Genomic DNA, 20,380 nt, shown 5'->3' on the forward strand with positions numbered 1-20,380 from the left:
CCCAAGACAATCTACACAAAACCTTCTCCTCCCAGAACCTGCCCCAGGCACTTCATGATGCTCTTTCCTTCAATCATAAATAGTTTTTACCTCAATCAGGATATCTAAGCAGGGGTCCAAATCACCAACGCTGAGCCTCGTAGCAAGGCCCTTCAGTAACAGGTTCACAGTGAAAGTCAGCACATGGAGCTAGGAAGAAAGCGCACAGATCATGCTTCCAAACCGCTGCATAGACCTCTTTAATGATACTGCATGGGGAAACTCCCATAGCAGAGACACCACAACTCACACACTACACCTGAGCTCTTGTTATACGAAAATAAAAATAATAATAAAAAAAATTCACTGGGAGGAGAATCCATGTACCAGCAGCAGGAAGAGGACCCCTCTCCCTTCACACACTGGCAGGAGAGCTGGAATCTCCTCTTTCCCCAGTGCTCTTACTCATATTTTTATGCAGTGGAAATTGCTGCTTTCACTGTTATAGCTCATGCTATTCCATTGTGGTAATTCACATAGAAAATTATTGCTAATCCCAGCCACCGTGGAAAGATGAATTAATAGTCAGAGCCTTGGCTCTGGACCTAGGAAGCAAGACTTCAGTTACCATCACCACATACTGTCTGTGCAGTCTCTGTGACAACTCAGCTCAGATGATGCTTGGCCCTAATGACCTTACTGGAAAGATTTCTGCTAATCTTATTGGAACCAGAAACTCAACCTTCAGCTCCACACCTCAACTCTTCAGTGGAAAAATGGAGATCCTCTCTTCTTCCCTGTTTAGACTCTTTAAGTTCTTTGGGTACAGACCCTCATTTGACATGTGGCATAACAAAGACTGGTGTAGGCACTAGCAATAGGATTTAGTTGTATTATACCAAGCTATTCTACCAGTGCAAAACAATTTCAGTAGCAACTTCCCTTTGGAGTCTTCTCCCAACACATTAAGAAAAACCTAGAGAGCAGAAGAAGAAGAATTTCAGCATTACCTGGTACCCATGGACAAGTGTGGACTGCATCTCTTTTAAGATGTACAGAAGGTAGTGCACTCCCAACACTTCCATGATTTTAGTGAGGGTATTGCGGGCAATGTCCCGTATTTCCTGAAATCTGTTCCTCAGAAATGTGCAGACTTTCAGCAGGATGCTGGAAACGGAGATAGACAGCTTAGTTCACCCACAAGCAGAGCAGAACTAATTACACTGCTAGCTAAGGAGGCTGCTTTTCAGGGCTGTTTCACAGTCAGAGAGATACTCAAAGCCAGCCTCACAGAAAGGCTTTATTAGAAAGACAGTAGGACACACCTACTGTCCTTCAAGACATTTTATCGACTGTCCTTTCCTTCTGTACATTATTCTTTCCCCAGCTCTGCCACCCTTACCTCTGCACCCTTCTTCACAACTCTGCTCTTATTTACCAAGTTCCTTTCAAACCGCTTTATAGAAGTCAAATGCTGACAGAGGGGAATGTCACTATGAAAATGAGTTTCCAAAAAGAGTATTTAAGGACTTGGATTTAGCCTTGTACGTAACCACAGATTGAGACAGGTGCTTGCACTCATTCCCAGCACAATGAACAGCATCTAAGGAGCTCTGATAGGATTTACCTTGGCAGGTTGGCTTCCATCACTTCTTGAGGAAGACACTGCATCATCCTGACCATTGCAAAAGCTAATGGAATACGAACTACCTCATCATCATTCACAACATTGGATTTCACAAGCTTGTGTTCCTCGTCTCTTTTAACCTTTTTACGAGAGAGCAAGACATAATGCACTTTTAATACACATAAACAAATCCTGCTTTTTCTCAACAAACCCTAGAAGAGGACAACAAGGCCAACTGCTATCCTCTGCTGACTACAGGAAAAACCCAGACAGCTAAAGGACAGGTGAGATGAATCCCTGTGTTGTCAATATAGAAGCTAAGTTGGGTGCTAGCAAGTGGTTGAGCACTTTTGAACGGCCTGCACAAAGTGAGTCATTTCACCTGTGTGCGTCAAGCCAGTTCTCAGCAAGGAAGTAGACATCACAGTCACACTGACCAGAGGGTCTGTCAGTAATCTCCATGACTCAACAAAGGGGATGAAGCCTCTTTTGTGCTTTCAGGTGGTCTTCAGTTGAATCTATTTTTTTTTTAATGTGCTGTACTTCCACTGGGCTCTGAAGTAGCCCCCCAACCTTTATAGTAGCAGCACAGGCCTACAAAACACCTTTAAAATGCCAAATTCTCACCTTTGCAACAATACACCTGTGTAATTTAGGTAAGATGTTGACTGTAACTGTATCTTGAATGTGTTTGATCAGACACTCCAGCTCCTCTTTATTTCGGGGTAAGAAAGAAACAGGCTTGGACACTGTCTCAGCATCTTCAGATGTCTCAGCTGCTTGCTTAGGTTCTCCCGGCTCCTCAGGGAGATTCTTTTCTTTATTTTCCTCAACAACCTCCTCTTCCCCTTCACTCTGCTCCAGCTCCATGGCTTCTTCACCCTCCACCACTAGCTCAAGGTCCATGGCAGCAGCTTCTGTCAAGTAATTGTCAAAAGCATAGGTAAATATAGGAGGCCACAAAAATCGAGCCCTTAAAAGAGACTCTTGTGATGGCTTTGTTCTGGACAAAGCTCCTACCTATCATCAGCAACAGCAAACAATCAGTAAGCATCAGAGTTGTTTTACTGGGTAGACAAGCTCTGGCATGCCGGTTTCTAATAACCGCCCCTCAGGGCTAGGCTTAAATCAAAGCTTAGGTGGTTGCTCTTCAGCTGAACCGCACAGTCAGTTTAGCAAAGGTCAATGTGCTCAAACCTTAGAGAACTGACATTCACTTATGTTTGAGAATTTCACAAGGCAAGAGGTACTGACAAGAGCAGCTGTGAAAGATCTTCTTCCTTCCTCAGAATATCCCAAAGGCCACAACATAGGTAACCACAATGGTGAAAAAGCCGTAGATATCACTTCTTTCCATGACATGGAAGGGAAAGCAAGGCGAGGACATAACAGCATCTTTCTCAGGCTGCAGATAACCACGAGAGCAGCCAACATCAAGGACAAAAAACTCAGATGTGTCAGCAGCCACATGGGTGGGTGCAGACCTGGAGAATCCCCAGATTTGCATAAACTCAGCCCAGGCTGTTTTGGCTTATGGAGGCCTGGGATGGAGCGGTGATGTGGAGACAGTTCCCCCACCTCTCTTCATTTTGTCAACACGCAGGAGGACAGTCCACATTGCTCCTGAGGAGGCAAGTCAAAACTAGTTTCCAATATGCACACTTAAAAAAACCTGAGAGTAGCTAACCTCAAAAGTAAACAAAAAATTTCAATCAGCTGCACCTTGAGCAGGTAGAGGTAGTGTTTCTACAATAAGAAGCAGAAAGCTTACCTTGGCTGTCAATGGTCACAAGCTGCTTTTCAAGCGTTTCATGGTCAAAGTGAAAGGCTTCCAGCACTGTCTCTAACAAGCTGCAGAAGGAAAACATGAAGAGAGATCAGGTCTCTACACAAAAAGGAGAGGCTGCATAGACCAATGCAACAGAAAATCTTAAAAGCGCTTTTTGGAAAACTTCTGACTCAGTGACACTGCAGCAGGAGGAGGTTTATACTGAAATAACAACCCAGGAAGTAAACACTAGTTGCTTTTCAGCTAGATGTTTTCTGTGACTTATCTCATGTGTAACCTCACAGACATTGGTACTGGGGCAATGGAGGTGCCCCAGGAGCAGGGACAGCCTGGGAAAAGCAGAAGATGCTAATGCTGGCATGCTCTCAGTGAGACACAGCATGAAAAAGTAATGATCTGTTAATCCTTCATAGTTGCAGGCTGCAAGGCTGTGACCACTTTCACTTGCCTAAGCTCACCTCAAAGTTGTCAATCTCTCAGCCCAGGGAAGAGGCTAAAATCCATGTGATGCTCCTTAAGATACTGAATTTTGCCCCAGCAGTCTTTGGAGAAACCTAAAGCAGCACCACTCACAGTACATACCTGACTCCCAGCTTCGTATTGATCTGTCCTGTTTGCAGGACATGGATGAAATGCTTTAGGTGGTACAAGTATGCCGACCATGAGAGATGTCGGCAGACAGCTCCAACAACTTCAACTGAGGCTGTTACCATATTTTCATGCTGCCCAAAAGACAGAAATTCAGTTGCTGTTAGCATTAACGATGAACACGTGTCAAAAGCATACTTTACTCAAAGCAACAAAAGCCAGAAGTAGTAATGTCTGTCTAGTGGGGATGCTTGGTATTCTGCGCTTTTATATCTCCTCCCGATCACCAGGCAAAATAAAAATAACAATCAGAAGTCACCAAGCAGATCTCCAGACCCACTTGCTCCAAATACTTCTCCACATATTTACCTTTTCTCACATAACTAAATCTATGAGCTCACTTGTGTGAAGAACTGAAAACCAAGATATCTAACCACAGACACATGCACATTGCTGGGCTACGCTGATCAACTAGAAATACACATGATTAACCCATTTCTGATGTGAAATAAAATGTGTTTGTCTCTTCACCAAGGTTTCCATCACTGCATTTTACCTCCCATTGGTCAAAGAGCGACTGCAGTCACTCTACTGATGGGCGCAGCCTGAATGGCTGTAGGTGCTGGGTCCTGTGCCTAAGCTCTAATTTTTTCGGCGTCAGAAGAATATTTCTGACAGGAAGCGAATTAGACACTTGCTTGAAGCGTGAAGCCTTGCTTTTCCAAGTCGCACGTAGAAAGTCTATCCACATTGACATTATAAGTAATTTCATTGCACAGGTTTTCAATAAAGCGTACGGAAAGTGACTAACAAAATGTCACCTTTCAAGCTTTGATTACAAAGCTACTAATGATTTCAGAGGTTTTCATCTGATTCCTGCAGTTCCCCTGGAACTCCAGAGAAAACGGTATTCATTCCCACCTCAATTACTAGGCATAGCCTGTGTTCCCCACCACACACATTCTCCTGCCAAAGAGTGACTCATCTCACAACTGAACAGTAAGATAGCAGTTAGGAGACAGAGGGGAAAAAATAACAACCTGGTTATAAAAAATGCAAACAAATATAACCCCAAGTAAAAAATTAAATAAATAAATAAAAATAATAATAAAAAACCAACATAAAAAAACCAAACCCAAAACACTTAAGAGATCCACCTTCGAGAAACAGGGCAGGTTTAACAGATATAGGATCAGGCCCAGACTGCATCTGGACCGTCCAAACCCTCTTTTTGCCACCAAAAGAACAGCAGCATTCTTGACTGAAAAGGAAACACTCACTCCACAAACCAATCAGCCTTTTAAAGTGGTTATTCTTTTAGGGAGATGGGTACAAGAAAGATGAAAATATTCAAAATGGATGCATTCAATTTAAAAGCTTACCTTAAGCATTTTTTCACTGAAAATGGCAGTAGTAGCATAAGGCATGACGTAGTTCTGCAGGGATTTGGAAGACAGCACAAGCTTTTTCTCAGTGAGCTGCTTAGCCAGTTTCCTCAGAGCTCGTGCCCTCCTGTGGATCTGAGCCAAACATGAAAGACAGTGAATGAGGCGGCTCTTGAGTCCCAACTAGCAGGGGGGAGCATATACATTCAGCAGTTCTGAAAATGCCTCAATTTTAAGTAATGACATAAACATATTACATTCATTTTTGAGGACAGGCCATGCCTTTTTCCTTCAGTCTCTGGGCTTTCAGTAGCCTTTTGCCTTAACAAATATTCCAGCTCAACGGGGTATTTCACTGTGAATTCACAATCCTAAAACTGTGCCACCTTCAGGTATCAAACAAGGGAGGCAACTGATATAAGATGAGAAGGCCTGATAAAATTACGGTGCTAAAATTTAGACTTTACATATAACTACAGATGTAGCAAAGGCTCTCTCTAATTGCAGCTCTGAAAGCAGAGGAAAAGATGTATTTTCAGACTGCAAGAAAAACCAGGAGACCAGGCTTTGTGCAACATTTATATTACCAAAGCCTGTGAATAAAAAGGGGCTGCAGAGCCTCCACACAGAGACTAGCACGGAACAGGCTATTAAAAACAAAGACTTGCTCCCTGCCCATGTCACGGGACACCGTTGCTGACTGTGGGCTGGGTCACACGCAGGTTGCCTGCTCAAGATCATGAACAATCACTTAAAATGAAAGCAATTCTTTTAGCTAGATGAGGAAGAGGTAAAAAACAGTGCTGCTAAATCACAGAGCCAAGAAATTTCTAGATAGAAACATTGCAATCACCCATATGACAACGCCCACATTCCCGCGCCCCCCCCCCCCCCATTTTTATTTTATTTTTTTTAACAATACTTAGTGACACAGGTTCAATTTCTCTGTAAAGACAGCACACAGATGCTTTGGAAAACATTACTCTCTGTTTTTGCTTTGGCAGGGGGAGAGAGACACAAGGGAATGCCTGACGCCTTTTACCTGCATGTGTTTCATGTTCTCAAAGAAGTCCATGTCGGGATCATGGCGGTTGGTCAACTGGACCAAATCCCGGAATTCAGGATTTGCTGGGAACGTTTGAATGAGGCAGGAAAGCAATGATGTGTAGTCCTGCTGGATGCTCTGCAAACAGCAAGCAGTGAAGGTTAAGTGCCCCTCAGAGAGACTGCTAACACTCCTCAGAACAGCAGTGCTGCATTTAGAGTGTTTTAGGCCAAGCCTTATTCTTTGGTAACAGCAAATACACCTGTATTTTGGACTGCATAGAAATTAAAATCACTCCTCCAAAGAATGACCTACAACTGAGAAAAGCTGAACAATAGCAAACAAACACAAGACAGTGGAGTTCTCTAACTTGTTAGATTTTTATAAAATTTCAAATGAATGGTAATTTTGATTACAGCTGGTATCTACATTGCTTATCCCAGTAACAGACTCAAAGAACTCATCTGTAAGAAGTCTCATGCACCCTGGCATCCTGAAGACAGCTGGAGATGTGTAATTGGATAACAGTGCCTTACCTCAGTCTTACTCTTCAGCCCTCTTCTCACTGACTCCAGAAGAGTATGCTGGATTAGCTCCTTGTAGTCGTCTTCCGTGTGTTCAATTTCTACCAGTCGGCGGATAAAACTGGTCAAGCAAAGGCTGGCGTTGTCACTAAGAGCCATATCCCCTAGCTGAGTGGATGAAGAAATTATACCACATGAGTCTGGATATGACATCTTTTCGTCCCCAAAAGACTGGACTGAACAGTACCACAGGACACAACATAACAGAGCCCGGAGAACAAATAACTCTTGAGACCCTTCCTGCTGAAGTTCTAACCCTGAATTAATGGCCAGCCTTCCAAAGAGGAAAAATCCTTTGATAGAGCACAAATTGACCAAGCAGTTCCAAGGCTCACTGACAGAAAGCTGCGCTGCACTTGGGTTAGCCTTCTCACTGCACTGTGTTTGCCCTTCCGGACACCCAGGTGAAAAGGCAAACAGTCAAAAATTAAAAACAGGTGTTTGTAAGATGACTCAAATATTCTCTCTGAATGTCTTGCAGTGTCAAAAAATAGCCAATGGAAATCATTTGGAAGTTAGATTCATCATAGACACGGTGCACAAAGCAAGAGAAGGAACATTCAGCCAACCTGGATGGTGTAGAAGCAGTTGTGCATAACGGGGATGAGGAAGTTGATATCCACCACTTGCATTTCTTTGATGTGGGCTGTGATTGACTGGAAAGCTGACAGACGTACATCGAAGTCGATGTCATCGAGATGCCGCTGATCAAAGGCATTCAGCTAAGAAAGAGCAACAAGTCATTCATGAAAAAGGCCAGACACATGACAATACAATGTCGGGGGAAAAAGTCAGCAAAGAAACTGTGCGTACCTTAACAACATCAGTAATATACTTCAATTCGCTGTCCAAATCAGATAAAGTCTAAAAAGAAACATAAAAGAAAATAGTTTAACTGTTACAGTTGTTAAAAATTTGAAGAACTCAAGACTTTACCACTTCAGACAAAAAATAAAGCAAGCAACAGCATCTATTTTTCTCCTGTTAGAAGTTTAACAAGAGCCATTCTTCCATAATCTTCCGTAAATTAGAAAATGTGTGCTTTAAGTTCCTGAATTTCTAATTATCTAGACTGAGTGTTTCCTGGGTTTTCCTGATGAAAAAAAAAAAGTTATGCAAGTTACTTCAAAGTAGTACAAAACAGCCTGACTGCTATAAATCTGTGAGAGGAGAATACAAACAAAAATCATCTTCAGGATGCTGAAAGTCACTCTTGTTTCATAAAGATACAGGATTTGTTACGGATGACGTGTGCTTTATTTGGCTTCTCTTACACAAAAGAACCCTGGTGATGCCCACGTCAACCAGGCTGTAAGCCAAATCTTTTCCAAGTCTTCTTGCAGCTCATTAATTTCTATCATATGCAATTCTGTTACTTTCACTTAACGTGTATGTAGATTATGTAGATTAAAAGGTAGATTACGTAGATTAAAAAGGTTTTTAAGATCATATACAACAAAGATAAATATTGCTCATTATTTTGTTCTTGATCTCTTAGAACAAGTAAAAAAAGCACAGAAGGACACGTAAAAATGCAATACCTGAAATACCAAGCACAACTTATGTCGAGACAGTTTGTTCTGAATGACAGAAAAAAGCTTTGCCAGTGGTTTGAGAAAGCTTGTAGGGTTTGAGCAATGCCTCAGCAAGTTCTGCACTGTCTCCAGAATGTCAATCTCTGTACCCTGAAAGAAACAGATAACTGTCAATAAACACTGAATCCTCACAAGATTATTTCATTTCCTTGGGAAATATTTCAAGGCACAGAGTGAACTTAACCACTTTGCTGCATTTTATTCAGATCGCAGATACTGAATGAGAACAAAGAATTATGAGGACACACTCAGTGCAATCATCAAATTTCTCAGAAGTACTTGCAACCTTTCAATTAAACACAAGCACAGTATTAGAGAATGCCATCACAATGAAGACTTCTTTTTTGTGTCTTTCCTCAAATGACTTAAAAGGTCAGGAGAACTAATAGAGCTCTAAACAGTAAGTCTTTCTTTCATCTGTGAAACAAACATTAACTTGCACCATATACTTGTATGATCTCCCCAAATGGAAATCATATATGATCCCCTAATGATTCAGAGATTTAAAACCCAAGAATCCTCTGTGAACAATTAAATGACGACTTGCAAAGCAGAACATACAGGTTGCTGCCTAGCGGTTCTTTCTGCAAACCTAAAATCTCTTCGTTGAGCAGCTGCATGGGGTTTTTTTTAAGAAAAACAGGACACAAATCTTGATCCAAGGACTCAGGCAATCAAAGTGGATAATCAATGGACTCATTCATTGTAGATGGGACTATATTTCTGAAAACAAGGTTTAGCAGAGAAGGAAACCCAGACAAAATAGTTTACTAATATCCTCAGTGCTTGATTTATTTAACAGTTTACAAAAGCCTAAGCCATGGAGAGCTCTTTCAGCTGCAGCCTATATCCTTTGCATGCCTGAGGAATTTAGGATTTTAGGGAAGTTTCAGTTCTGAGCTACCTTTCTGTACCCACAAATGGACTCTGTAAGAGTGGAAGGAGAACAGAATGGAAGCAGGAGATATGGAGCATGCTAATAGCACTGCACAATGTTCACCTTTCATCCTGCAACAGACCAATGTAGCAGTGCCCATTGCACAATATGTACTACACATTCAACTATATGTATTCACGCTGCTGTCCGGATGCTGTGGCTTTGGATTTGGGGTGCCTAAAATCCACAGTGAAGAAGAGCATTTATTTCAAACACTGCAAGGAATTTGGTGGATTGACTACAGTGGCAAAGGAGGTAAAAGACCGCATGAAAACTTCTGCAGACCTTCCCCATGAAAAGGGGGAACAGAGTCAGCCCGAGCATTGGCATCCCGTGACTTGTACACATCAACACGCAATAGAATAGCACAGCATGCTGAGCAGAGTACAAACACGTGAAGACCTGATTTCAGGCTAATCATGAGAAATGGCACGTAATCACTAAGATTTTTAACTGCATCTTAAACAAGTCTACTTTACTAAAAGAAAAATATATGTTTAATGGGGGGGAAAAAGTAATTTCTACCTACCTGCTCCATGTTACTCTGATAAAGGAAAGGGAGGAGAAGGCTCACAAGCACTGAATTCTGACTCTTTTCTTGTATAAATTTGCTGATCCTGCACAATGAGACAAGGTAATTTACTATTTTATATCAAACCAATCACCAGTATAGGGCAAAGAAGAACTGAGTCAGCACTAGTGCCATATCAGAAGGCTTTGTCAGCCCATCCATCTGTACCCAAGCTAACAGAGCGTACCCACCAAAATCACGCTATCAGCTCAACTATTCAGAGTTCCACGTGACCGCAGGCTTTTCTGTACATTTTCCTACACCCAAGAGGCATTGGTTTTGAGTACCAGCAATAGAAACAGCTAGAATCAATTTCTGAAAACTTTTCCCCCCTCAGTCACTAGCAACTTGCAAGGTCAATGACAGACAGGTATTTTCAACTGCTCTAAATTTAAATAGGTTGAGACTTAATTTGCAGCCTATTATGAAAAGCCTCTTTCTTCCTCCCCCCTTCCAATGTTTCAAAACTGTTTTGAGCTCTACAGAATCACTTACTTGGAAAGTATACTCAGCTCTTTGCTGACTTGAGCTCTATACTTCTTCTTTTTCACCTTCTCCACACTTAACATTGTTTTGCTGAAGTACTCAAGTACGGCAGGAACATGAGGCAGAACCAAGCGGCAGCCTAGGCTGAGGGTCTCTGTAAGGGATACAACAGTTAGCAACACCCAACTCTGTGCTGCAAGCAACAGCAGGGAGATTGGACCCTACACAAACAAAGGGAGAAATACAGACAAAGGAAGTTTTTTATCAGTGGGAGAAAAAAAATCAACGGGAGCTATGAATGTGTACGGCACCAGCACTTGCTAAGCCTAAGTCTACTGTGTCCGAGCTGGGACCCAAGCAAGCACACACAGAGAATAAAAGCTGTCCTCACAGATTTCGGTTACAGCTCTGGTAAGCGGGGGCTTATCAAAAGGTACCAAGGAGGTTCCTCAAAGGTAGTAACTGTCTTCTAAAATGGCTGGAGCATTTGTAGATGCAGTTTTCTTTATTCTACCACTGGCCTCTTGTGCAAATCAAAGCTGCCATAACTCAGGCACAGTGATAAGTGCTCTCCTTTCCACTACCTCTGAGTGTTGCAGGTGAGAGATGGCTCCACAGCATCAAACACAGCACACCACCCTTCCTGTCTGTTACCACTCCAAGATAAAAGCAATCAATGGCAGGTCTTTCTTATCGGGGGGCAGAGACTAAACATCAGTCATACATGACTGATGTTTGAGGATGCGATTGAAGGAGCTGCGACTGTTTAGTTTGAGGAAGAGGAGGCTGAGGGGAGACCTCATCACTCTCTACAACTACTTGAAAGGACATTGTAGAGAGGTTGGTGCTGGTCTCTTCTCACGGGTAATCAGCGATAGAACAAGAGGGAATGGGTTCAAGCTGCAGCAGGGTAGGTTTAGGCTGGACATTAGGAAAAAGTTCTTCACGGGAAGAGTGATTAGACACTGGAATAGGCTGCTCAGGGAGGTGGAGGAGTCACCATCCCTGAATGTGTTTAAGACTTGTTTAGATGTGGTGTTAAGGGATATGGTGTAAGGGAGAACTTTGTAGAGTGGAGTTGATGGTTGGACTCGATGATCCCAAGGGTCTTTTCCAACCTAAATGATTCTATGACAATGTGCATATAGGGAGTGGGCTTTTACATAAAACTTGATGTTAGGTTCTGAGTCAAGTCAGCAATGCAGCTCTTGAAGTTATCCTATCATTCAAAGCTTCACAGACAAGACAAGGTCGACAACACAAACATTCTCCCTCTTCATAAGGAATTTATCTATGTCCAGGACCCTGACACTCAAATGTGAATCTCACCTGATATAAGGCAAGCAGGACTTTACAGTTCTCAAGCACGTCAAGACAAATTTGTACATTGACTTTTCTATCTCCACTGGGAGGCTGCCTTCCCTGGTATTCGCAGGCAGTGCAAAGACAACCTCAACATAATCTAACACCTCCATCCAAAGCATCCAACGGGCCTCTCACGACTCTCATGCAGGCATACCTTCTGTCACGTCTCCAGTGACCATGACAGCACAGTCAGTCACGCTCAAACTGGAAGCCTTCTCCGTGGGTTCAAAATCTGGGCTGTTGAGAAGGCTATCAGCTATGTCCATCACAAGATTGGATGTGGCCTCAGACAAATTCTTGGCTGCCAGCACAGCAAACACATTTGACAGTATATCACACTCTGGGTGATCCGGTCGCTGCTTGGCCAGCAAGGGGAAATACCTGAGAGGAAGATTATAAAAAAGATAGGCTGAAAATTTAAGTTTAGAACTTTATAATTCTTTTGTGCAAAAAGACACACAAAAGGATGATGACTCTTCCCTAACTCAAACAGGAAAAAAGCGCAAAAATCACAGAACAGCAGTGTCATGAAAAATAGCTGTCCTGGAATTTCTCACAGCATCTGCATCAAAAAACGCTCTCTTACAACTCTCTGTGTTAGAATCTCAGTCGCAGATTCTGCGCTGAACCTGCTCACATTCTTTCGTAAACTAGAAAGGAATAAGGAATCAAAAACCATGAATGAAATGATACATTGTAAAACTCACTCCCCACCTCCAAAGACTAAGTTATTGATCAAGACACAGACATCACATACTAAGAAGTCAGCCCTCCTCCTCACCCGTCAGCTGGTTTTGGGCTACATATCTGCTTGGTTGTTCGTATGTGGGAAAAGCAGGCCACTAAAAAGAGAGTAACTGCAGAAATTGGAAAGCTTCCCAACTGTATCTGGACTGTTATCAAATGAATAACAGCCTAATGCAAAAAGAAAATAAGGGTTTTGACACAATTATTCTTAAACTGTTAGAGTAATGCGCTCCTTTTTCCTTCAAGTACTCATGCTTCTTTGTGAGGACACCTACCTGGGATTCTTACTCCAGGTGTGAATGAGTTTGAGGAGAAAAGTTGGAGAATACTGACTCTCTGAAGCCAACCTGCAGACCTAAAGGAGACAAAAATCAAGACACCAATGCAACACAAGTAGGTAAAGCCACTTAAAAACCTCATCTCTAACAAAGACCCCACTACAAGCTATAGTTTACTTTTTTTAGAAAAGAATTTCATCATCATTTTTCCAGCTCCCTCAATATTTGTGGAACCACTGTTAGATCACCTTACTCCTACATTACTCCAGCTACCATTTTTGTCCTCCCCTTGAAAGTGCCTCCCCACGGAGCCTCATATTTGCTGCAGAGACCTAGCCACCTCTCCCAAACATACCTATGAGATCTCAAGAGTGACATCCAAGACTCACTGCTCCCACATTTCCCATGCCCTGGCCGTAGCACCTGCCATTCCAGCATTTCCTCTATGTCCCCATGGCCTTGGCTGCTACAAAAGCACCGTCTCTGCTCAGGGGGAGGCTCGAGCACTGCACCGCACCTGGGGAACGGGATCTCCTAAGAGGGTTCTGTGTCCAAAACAACCCCACCTAAGAGTCACCCAGCCTAAGCCCCACACAGTAGCTGCTGCTCCTTCACATGATGAAGCACAGACAAGAGACGCAGTGCACGCCTCTGGCTCCCTCCTCTCTGCAACTCGACAGGCTGCACACAAGTCACACAGCTGGGTTTCCACCCTGACCACAGCTGGATTGTCAGCAGGGCACTGTTAGTAAACACACAGGCAGAGGAGGCTCCAGTGCATTTGGGGGCAACAGCCGGAATGGTACATGTGGGGTTTGGACTGGCTCAGTCTGGGCTCAAGACCTGAGGGTAACAGAAAAGAAGGTTGGTCTGCCCATCACAGCCAGGGTCTTAGAAAGTTTCTTCCCCTGCCCCCAAAGGCTGATAATATTATTGCTCTGCATAAAACAGAGCTTTTCTGAATGACGTACAATGAAGAGTAAACCATTAATTCAATACTGCAGGAATGCTGCTGTGCAGGGTAACGATAATGAGCCTCTGCAGCAAGCACCTGGGGTATGAAGAGCAGCAAACTCCGATTCCAAGTACAACAGGCTTAAAATAATTTGCCCTCTCCATGAATTTTTATACACTTCAGTTCCATAGCCTTGAAAAAGGAAAGAACACACGTCAAACGATTCTTCTGCCAAAACCAAATCTTCATGGAGTTCACCGGCAGAAACTCCCTCTAGAGGGAGCTTCCAGATCGTAGTACCACCCAAGCTTCAAAACCAGATGTCAGGAAGACAGAGCTATCAGGCCAACAGAAATTCTAACTAAAAACAATTTTACATCTTATTCAGATTTACTCAGCTTTTCCAAACACAATGCTCCCGCAAAGAACTAAGTGCTTTGCTTACTCAAAGCCTGAATCACATGCTTGAACTGCTCTGGGGCTGCAGTAAGAGCTCACTGCTTCGCCAGTGTGGCACCCTGGCCTTGAAAAGACTCCACGGACAGAAAAGGAACATACAACTCCTTGTTGCCCAGCTCAGTGAAATACGGAACTATATGCACCGCTTGAAAGTATTTTATTAACTGTTTGTCCACATACACGTACTACACATCACACATTGTTACCGGAGAAGCAGAGAAACAAGGTAGGAGTAAACATACGTAATGTCTAGAGAAGCAGATCTGGGGTTTCACAAATCACAGCAGTTATTCCTGGTGCTCTTTGACAGTCTTTTCTGCTGCAAGGCAGTTTTACTTTAGGGTACTTCAGAAGTCTCAGTGGAAGAGCTGTGCTGGAGACGGCCCATCTTGTTCAGTTACCTTTTGGGTGGAGGCTACTGCCTTTAGAGCAGAGACAACCCAGCAGCTGGTACAGGCCCTCCCTGCTAACCTTAGATGCTGTCAGTGCACTGACGTGGCCAGCACAATCTCATTTTCAATACTGTGTGTTCTCTCTTCCTCTCACAACAGTGCAATTTTCCCAACTCAGAATTGATCTGAATTTCTCTGATGAAGCCCACAACCCTGTGCTTTGTTGCTGTGCTCACATGGCAGACTCCCAGGAGGCACAGCCCACCAACAGACCCTGCTGGCTCCTTCCTTTCCTGCAGCAGCATTTGTTTCTGCAGTCCCCTACCACAGGCCCAAAAAACTGTCACACAGAAAAGTAGCAAAGCACACCTAGAAGTGACTAGCATTATTTTGCTTCCCTGAAGCATCCAGGGAAGAAGTCTGCTTCTGTGGCTCAAGAACAAAGAAATGGAATCCATTTTATTCAGACTAATTAATTTGTACTTCAGCCTCTGACTTGATTATTCCAGGACTAATCAGAGATGAGCCAAGGAACCGGCTTTGCACAGACACAACAGAATGCCAGAATACGTCGGAGGCCACATCCAATCTTCTGACAGACATAGCTGACATAGAATCATAGGGTTGGAAGGGACCTCTGGAGATCATCTAGTCCAACCCCCCTGCCAGAGCAGGGTCACCTAGAGCAGGCTGCACAGGAAAGCGTCCAGGTGGGTTTTGAATGTCTCCAGAGATGGAGACTCCACCACCTCTCTGGGCAGCCTGCTCCAGTGCTCTGCCACCCTCAAAGTAAAGAAGTTCCTCCTCATGTTTAGGTGGAACTTCCTATGCTCAAGTTTGTGCCCGTCACCTCTTGTCCTGTCACTGGGCACCACTGAAAAGAGCCTGGCCCCATCCTCCTGACATCCACCCTTTAAGTATTTATAAGTGTTGATAAGATCCCCCCTCAGCCGTCGTTTTTCCAGACTGAAGAGACCCAAATCCCTCAGCCTTTCTTCATAAGAGAGGTGTTCGAGTCCCCTAATCATCTTGGTAGCCCTTTGCTGCACCCTCTCCAGCAGTTCCCTGTCCTTCTTGAACCGGGGAGCCCAGAACTGGACACAGAATTCCAGTTGCGGCCTCACCATCGCAGAGTAGAGGGGGAAGATGACATGATGCTGGAGTCCTCCAGCTGCACCGAAGTCCTCTGCATAGTACGAACTACACAAGCTGGTTTGGAAGAAGACGAAAACACTTACCTGAGGCCACACCACTGCATGAAAAACTGCATCAATCTCTTCCACACTAAAGCTGTAATTCTCATAATCAGAGAAAAATTCTGCCACAAGCTTGAGTCCAAGACGTCTCAAATTCTTCAGTGGATTAATCAACCTAGGTTGGACCTGTAAAAATAAAACAAAACCCCAGTAAGACCTCTGCAGAACAATTATTAACTACTTGCTCTGAAATTAAATACAGCAATTCATTGACCAGAGATAGAAACTTTGCTGGAACTATAACAACGTTCTTCTGTTTTCTCCTGTAACTTGTTCACAGTAGCAATCTACCTCTCACCGCTGACCGAAATTTTTCTTAAGAGGTGCCTGTTCCTGCACTTACTCAATTACACAGTTACTCCTTCAGCTCATGAAAATACATGCTGATAGGTTTGAAGTAGCATCTGCCCTTTTTGCACAATACGCAGAAAGCTACAACACAGTTAATGTTTTCAGCCCTGACGCTTAAATAATTCTGTTTTACACAGGAAAGGACCCAAACCGGCTCTCAAAAGCAAATTCGTACTTTGCACGCTGAGATCTATTGGGAAGAAAAGAAATCAACAGACAAGGAGACGAGGGAGGAACAGAGAAAGCAAGAACGCGAATCACCTCCTCCCATAAGTGTGGTGGGGAGCGTTACAGGAGGATGCTTCCTGTACCCATTTAGCACTTACGTTCCATAGCCTTTCTTGGGGAAAACTTTTCAGTAAGGAAATCAGCCACACATCTAATCATGAAGTTATTCATGCACTGCTGCATTCTGACTCTTCTCCCAGAGAAGAGTCTTGACTTGAGTAACCTAAATTATTTTGATACTGCGCAATGCAGCTCACAGCACAAACATGAGGTAGCTTCACGGTGTAGAGGTACCGAACTCCAGTCTCGGAAACAACAGAGCTGTGTGAGAGCAAATAAAGGCCACTGTCCGAGACTGGAGTTTGGGTTCCTCTGGGTCTCCAGTACATACCCTGATCCACCACCTAGAACGAACACTTGTATCTCTTATTGTGCAAAGCAGCTTTGGTGTCAAAGCCTCACTAAAAGACATCACCATTTTTTTTATCTGATGTACCCATGTACTTCTGAAGAGACTACCCTCTATCATGCAATACACTGATATACTTACTACCTTTGCACCACAGGTAAAAAGACAAAGAGGAGATGGTGGAAAAGGAACCAAACATGCTCTTGTCCAGGACGTCCCAAGCTGTGCTGAACGTTTACTAATGGTGTGCAGTCAGCTTCCAGGCAGCAAATGAGCTGCTTAAAGGGCCAAAGAAAGCACTAACGAGGCTGCTATTGCTAATGGTGACCCCCAAACAAAATAATTTTGGGTCTCTCACTGTTCAATTGCCTTAAGAGCAGTCCTCTGAGATCAGGTCTTTGAGAGGACAAAGAAACTCAATAATGAACATGAACGGTAGGAAATGGTAAATTAATAACTTGGCTCAAAACAGCCAAAGTTGATGTTTAACTCTCCAGGCAGTATCAGCCTGCAATAAATTACTCTCAAACTCCAAGAATGTCTTCTAATCATTAGCCAAGGTAAACAGATTTCTCACACTCTTCCTTGAGCTTTTAACATCTCATGGGCTAATGAAGTGCTAAATTAAGTTCAGACGAATGGCAGACTGTCACTCCGCACGTTACACAACGATGACGGAATTACTGTGGTAACCCTGGCAAAATGCAATTATCCCAGCAATGCATGAAGCAGCTTTTAAAACCCTTTTCCCAGTATAAAACATGTAGGCACACGCAATCCATTGCTTAAGTCAGACTGTGGAACACTGCTGTCCCAAAATTTGCTCATCCCCTTCGTAAACGAAGACAGTTACAAAGTTCTGCTCAGCTACGCAGGCAACTATGGGACCTTGGATGCCGCCTGACTGCAAGGGCTTGCTTTGTCTGATGGATTGTTTTCAAGACAAGTTCTAACCTCGAATGCTCACAGATGGGTCTTGGCAAGAATATACACACATAGAGACAAAACATTCATTACCTAACATCACTTGCTCAGTCTATTATCACGTAATTCCTTTCAACACACCACTTGCTCAGTCTATCATCTTATAGTTCCTTTCAACACTGCAGTGAAGATGATGACTGTGCAGTTTGCTTGTTTCACACCTAATATACGATCAGGCTCTGCACCAGACTAGATTCCAGCTTTCCTTTTCCTCTTTGGATTGAAGCCTGGCAAAGGCACTGGTTTCAGCAAGACAGAAAAGCCTGGCTCAATGTCATAGCTTCCAAACAGCCGCCAACAGAGCCCCTGAGCTAACTAGGCTAGAGCTCAGGATCTCTGTGCTGCTGTCCTGGACACAGGGCAGTGGTAAGTCAACATGCCCCATCTTTAGGTGCAGCCAATCTTTAACAGAATGTTTTCCTCAACTGACCCTTTCTGCATGTACAGCTAGCGCACAGCAAGGGAAAAAACATTTGCAGTGCTCTGCAGATATGTAGCTGAGAACTCAAATTGCGACGCTCTCAATACAGAGATGAACATGCTTCTAGCTTGGCTGATAGGCATGTTCTCCCTGTGTCTCGTGGCAGGAGACAATCACTGTAGATAATCACTGTCATCACCCACAATTCTGAGCTCCCCGTGAGTCTAGCACCACTACAAAATACCTCAAAGGCAAGTTTTGCTCTGAAGTCCTCAGGCAAGGAACTTTAAATCCTCTCCTTCCCCTGCTCAAATGTTTTATCCTTGCAGACCAAAAACTACACCTTTAAGGCCAATTTCAACTTCCTGCCACAAGATCTTGTTACGTCCTTTACCTTTCCCCCTCCTGCCTGTCTGTCCACAGGGCAGGCAGGCAGCAATGCACAGAGATCACTTCCAACTCTCTCTTCGGTAATTCAAGAAAAAATGCGCTCCAAAGCAGCTTTCTAAATATATTAACTCTGCCTGCACTGCCTGAGCCCTGTAGCACTTCCAGAAAAATATCACTGGCCTCTATTTTGACAGACATCTAATTGCTAAGCTTCACTCCATGCTGGCATTAAACTTATCTTTATCTGAACCAGTGAAGATGTACATGTGAAAGCTAAGGGGAGGAGGAGGGAAAGGAATTTAATTTACATGTTTGTATGCATATATCATACCTTCTCTCTTTGCTGGAGGATGCAGGCTACCACAGCCGTCATGCAGAGCAGAATCTGTAGAATTTCAGGCAGGTACTGATGGATCAAATGTCCTATGTTTTTCAACACAACTTCGAGAACAATGAAGAGACTATGCTGACGCCCAAGAGGCAGGACTTTAGCTAAATCCAGCTCTGACATACTTCGAAGCACTGCAGTCTGGCAAGACCCTGCAATAGGCAAAGGGATAGCAACTTATGTAGAGAAGCACCACAAAGATACCCACTATTGAAAATAATTTTCAATGAAAAATAGTATGATCTGGCCCTAAATTACAGTTCCTCACATTCAGCTTTTTAAGTAACCACAGCTCCAGGTCTCCATCTCTCTGTGACACTCAGATGTCTCCCACTGCTACAGTAATCAGAGCACTTTACAACCTCTGTTTATTGCCATCGTATGCAGGCTAGCCTACGACGCCAGCGATTGTTCATTCCTGGCCTGCTAGAGCTTACTTGCACAGCTGTAGCAAGACATTCAGTTTTTCTGACCCGTATAACAGAGCAATCGTGCTTTGCAAGGAGAAGCTCAGGGGAATCCCACTCCTTATCAAAACTTCACTTTCATCCTTCCAAGGCACTGTTAGAGACAAACTGAAGCACATAACAGTACTAAGCGTATTTATCCTCCCACATCTCTACAGGTCAGGAAGTACCATCCATACCCCCAGGTTCTACTGCCTGTACCTACCATTACTGAATTGCTTCACAGCTTCAAAGAGCAGATCCAAGAACATCCGTATCTCTTCTGGCAGTGAGCCGGCAAGAAATCGAAGAACGATCGACATGCGAGTGCCCGCTGAAGACTTGCCCTGTGTTTTGTTCCCTGTTTTGTTTCTCATTCTGCCATAGAGAATTCTTCAAGAGCCAAAAAGAGGTTGCATTAGCTTTCAGCAAGCCATCTGTTTCCTAGTCTCTTATTCTGCAGGAGAAAGTCTATTTCATTTAAAAACGTTCCCTAGTGAGAACAAACTGAGTGGAAGTCACCTCCCCCCAGCCTTCAGGGTCTCCACTGAATTACTACACAGTGCCCCAAAACATCCCAGTGAAAGTTCAGCCTCTGCTACTACAATAGGAGCTTTGCTGGAGACTTCAGGTATAAAACTAGAATACCTCCAGGCTTGCTTGAGGGCAGCAACTGCTGAAGAAGCAACCTGTATGATAACTTGCATCACTGTATCTTAATAAAA

At 43.6% G+C, this 20,380-nt stretch overlaps 1 protein-coding gene across 1 annotated transcript in view; it reads right to left on the minus strand.

Annotated features, from left to right (window-relative positions):
* UTP20 (UTP20 small subunit processome component) overlaps positions 1–20,380 on the minus strand; it is a 66,005-nt gene that overhangs the window by 17,381 nt on the left and 28,244 nt on the right. Inside the window, exons 26-44 of the mRNA XM_054203800.1 lie at positions 19,882–20,048; positions 19,153–19,361; positions 16,021–16,164; positions 12,974–13,053; positions 12,106–12,332; positions 10,596–10,740; positions 10,059–10,146; positions 8,539–8,682; positions 7,811–7,861; positions 7,567–7,719; positions 6,950–7,105; positions 6,411–6,551; positions 5,366–5,503; positions 3,978–4,117; positions 3,378–3,457; positions 2,234–2,523; positions 1,607–1,746; positions 990–1,146; positions 91–189 (exon numbers count right to left, since the gene is read on the minus strand). Coding sequence (XP_054059775.1) covers positions 91–189; positions 990–1,146; positions 1,607–1,746; positions 2,234–2,523; positions 3,378–3,457; positions 3,978–4,117; positions 5,366–5,503; positions 6,411–6,551; positions 6,950–7,105; positions 7,567–7,719; positions 7,811–7,861; positions 8,539–8,682; positions 10,059–10,146; positions 10,596–10,740; positions 12,106–12,332; positions 12,974–13,053; positions 16,021–16,164; positions 19,153–19,361; positions 19,882–20,048 — 2,749 coding nt within the window. The remainder of the gene's footprint in view (positions 1–90; positions 190–989; positions 1,147–1,606; positions 1,747–2,233; positions 2,524–3,377; positions 3,458–3,977; positions 4,118–5,365; positions 5,504–6,410; positions 6,552–6,949; positions 7,106–7,566; positions 7,720–7,810; positions 7,862–8,538; positions 8,683–10,058; positions 10,147–10,595; positions 10,741–12,105; positions 12,333–12,973; positions 13,054–16,020; positions 16,165–19,152; positions 19,362–19,881; positions 20,049–20,380) is intronic.

The sequence above is a fragment of the Rissa tridactyla genome, chromosome 1 (genome assembly GCF_028500815.1).
Source record: "Rissa tridactyla isolate bRisTri1 chromosome 1, bRisTri1.patW.cur.20221130, whole genome shotgun sequence".
Taxonomy (NCBI): Eukaryota; Metazoa; Chordata; class Aves; order Charadriiformes; family Laridae; genus Rissa; species Rissa tridactyla.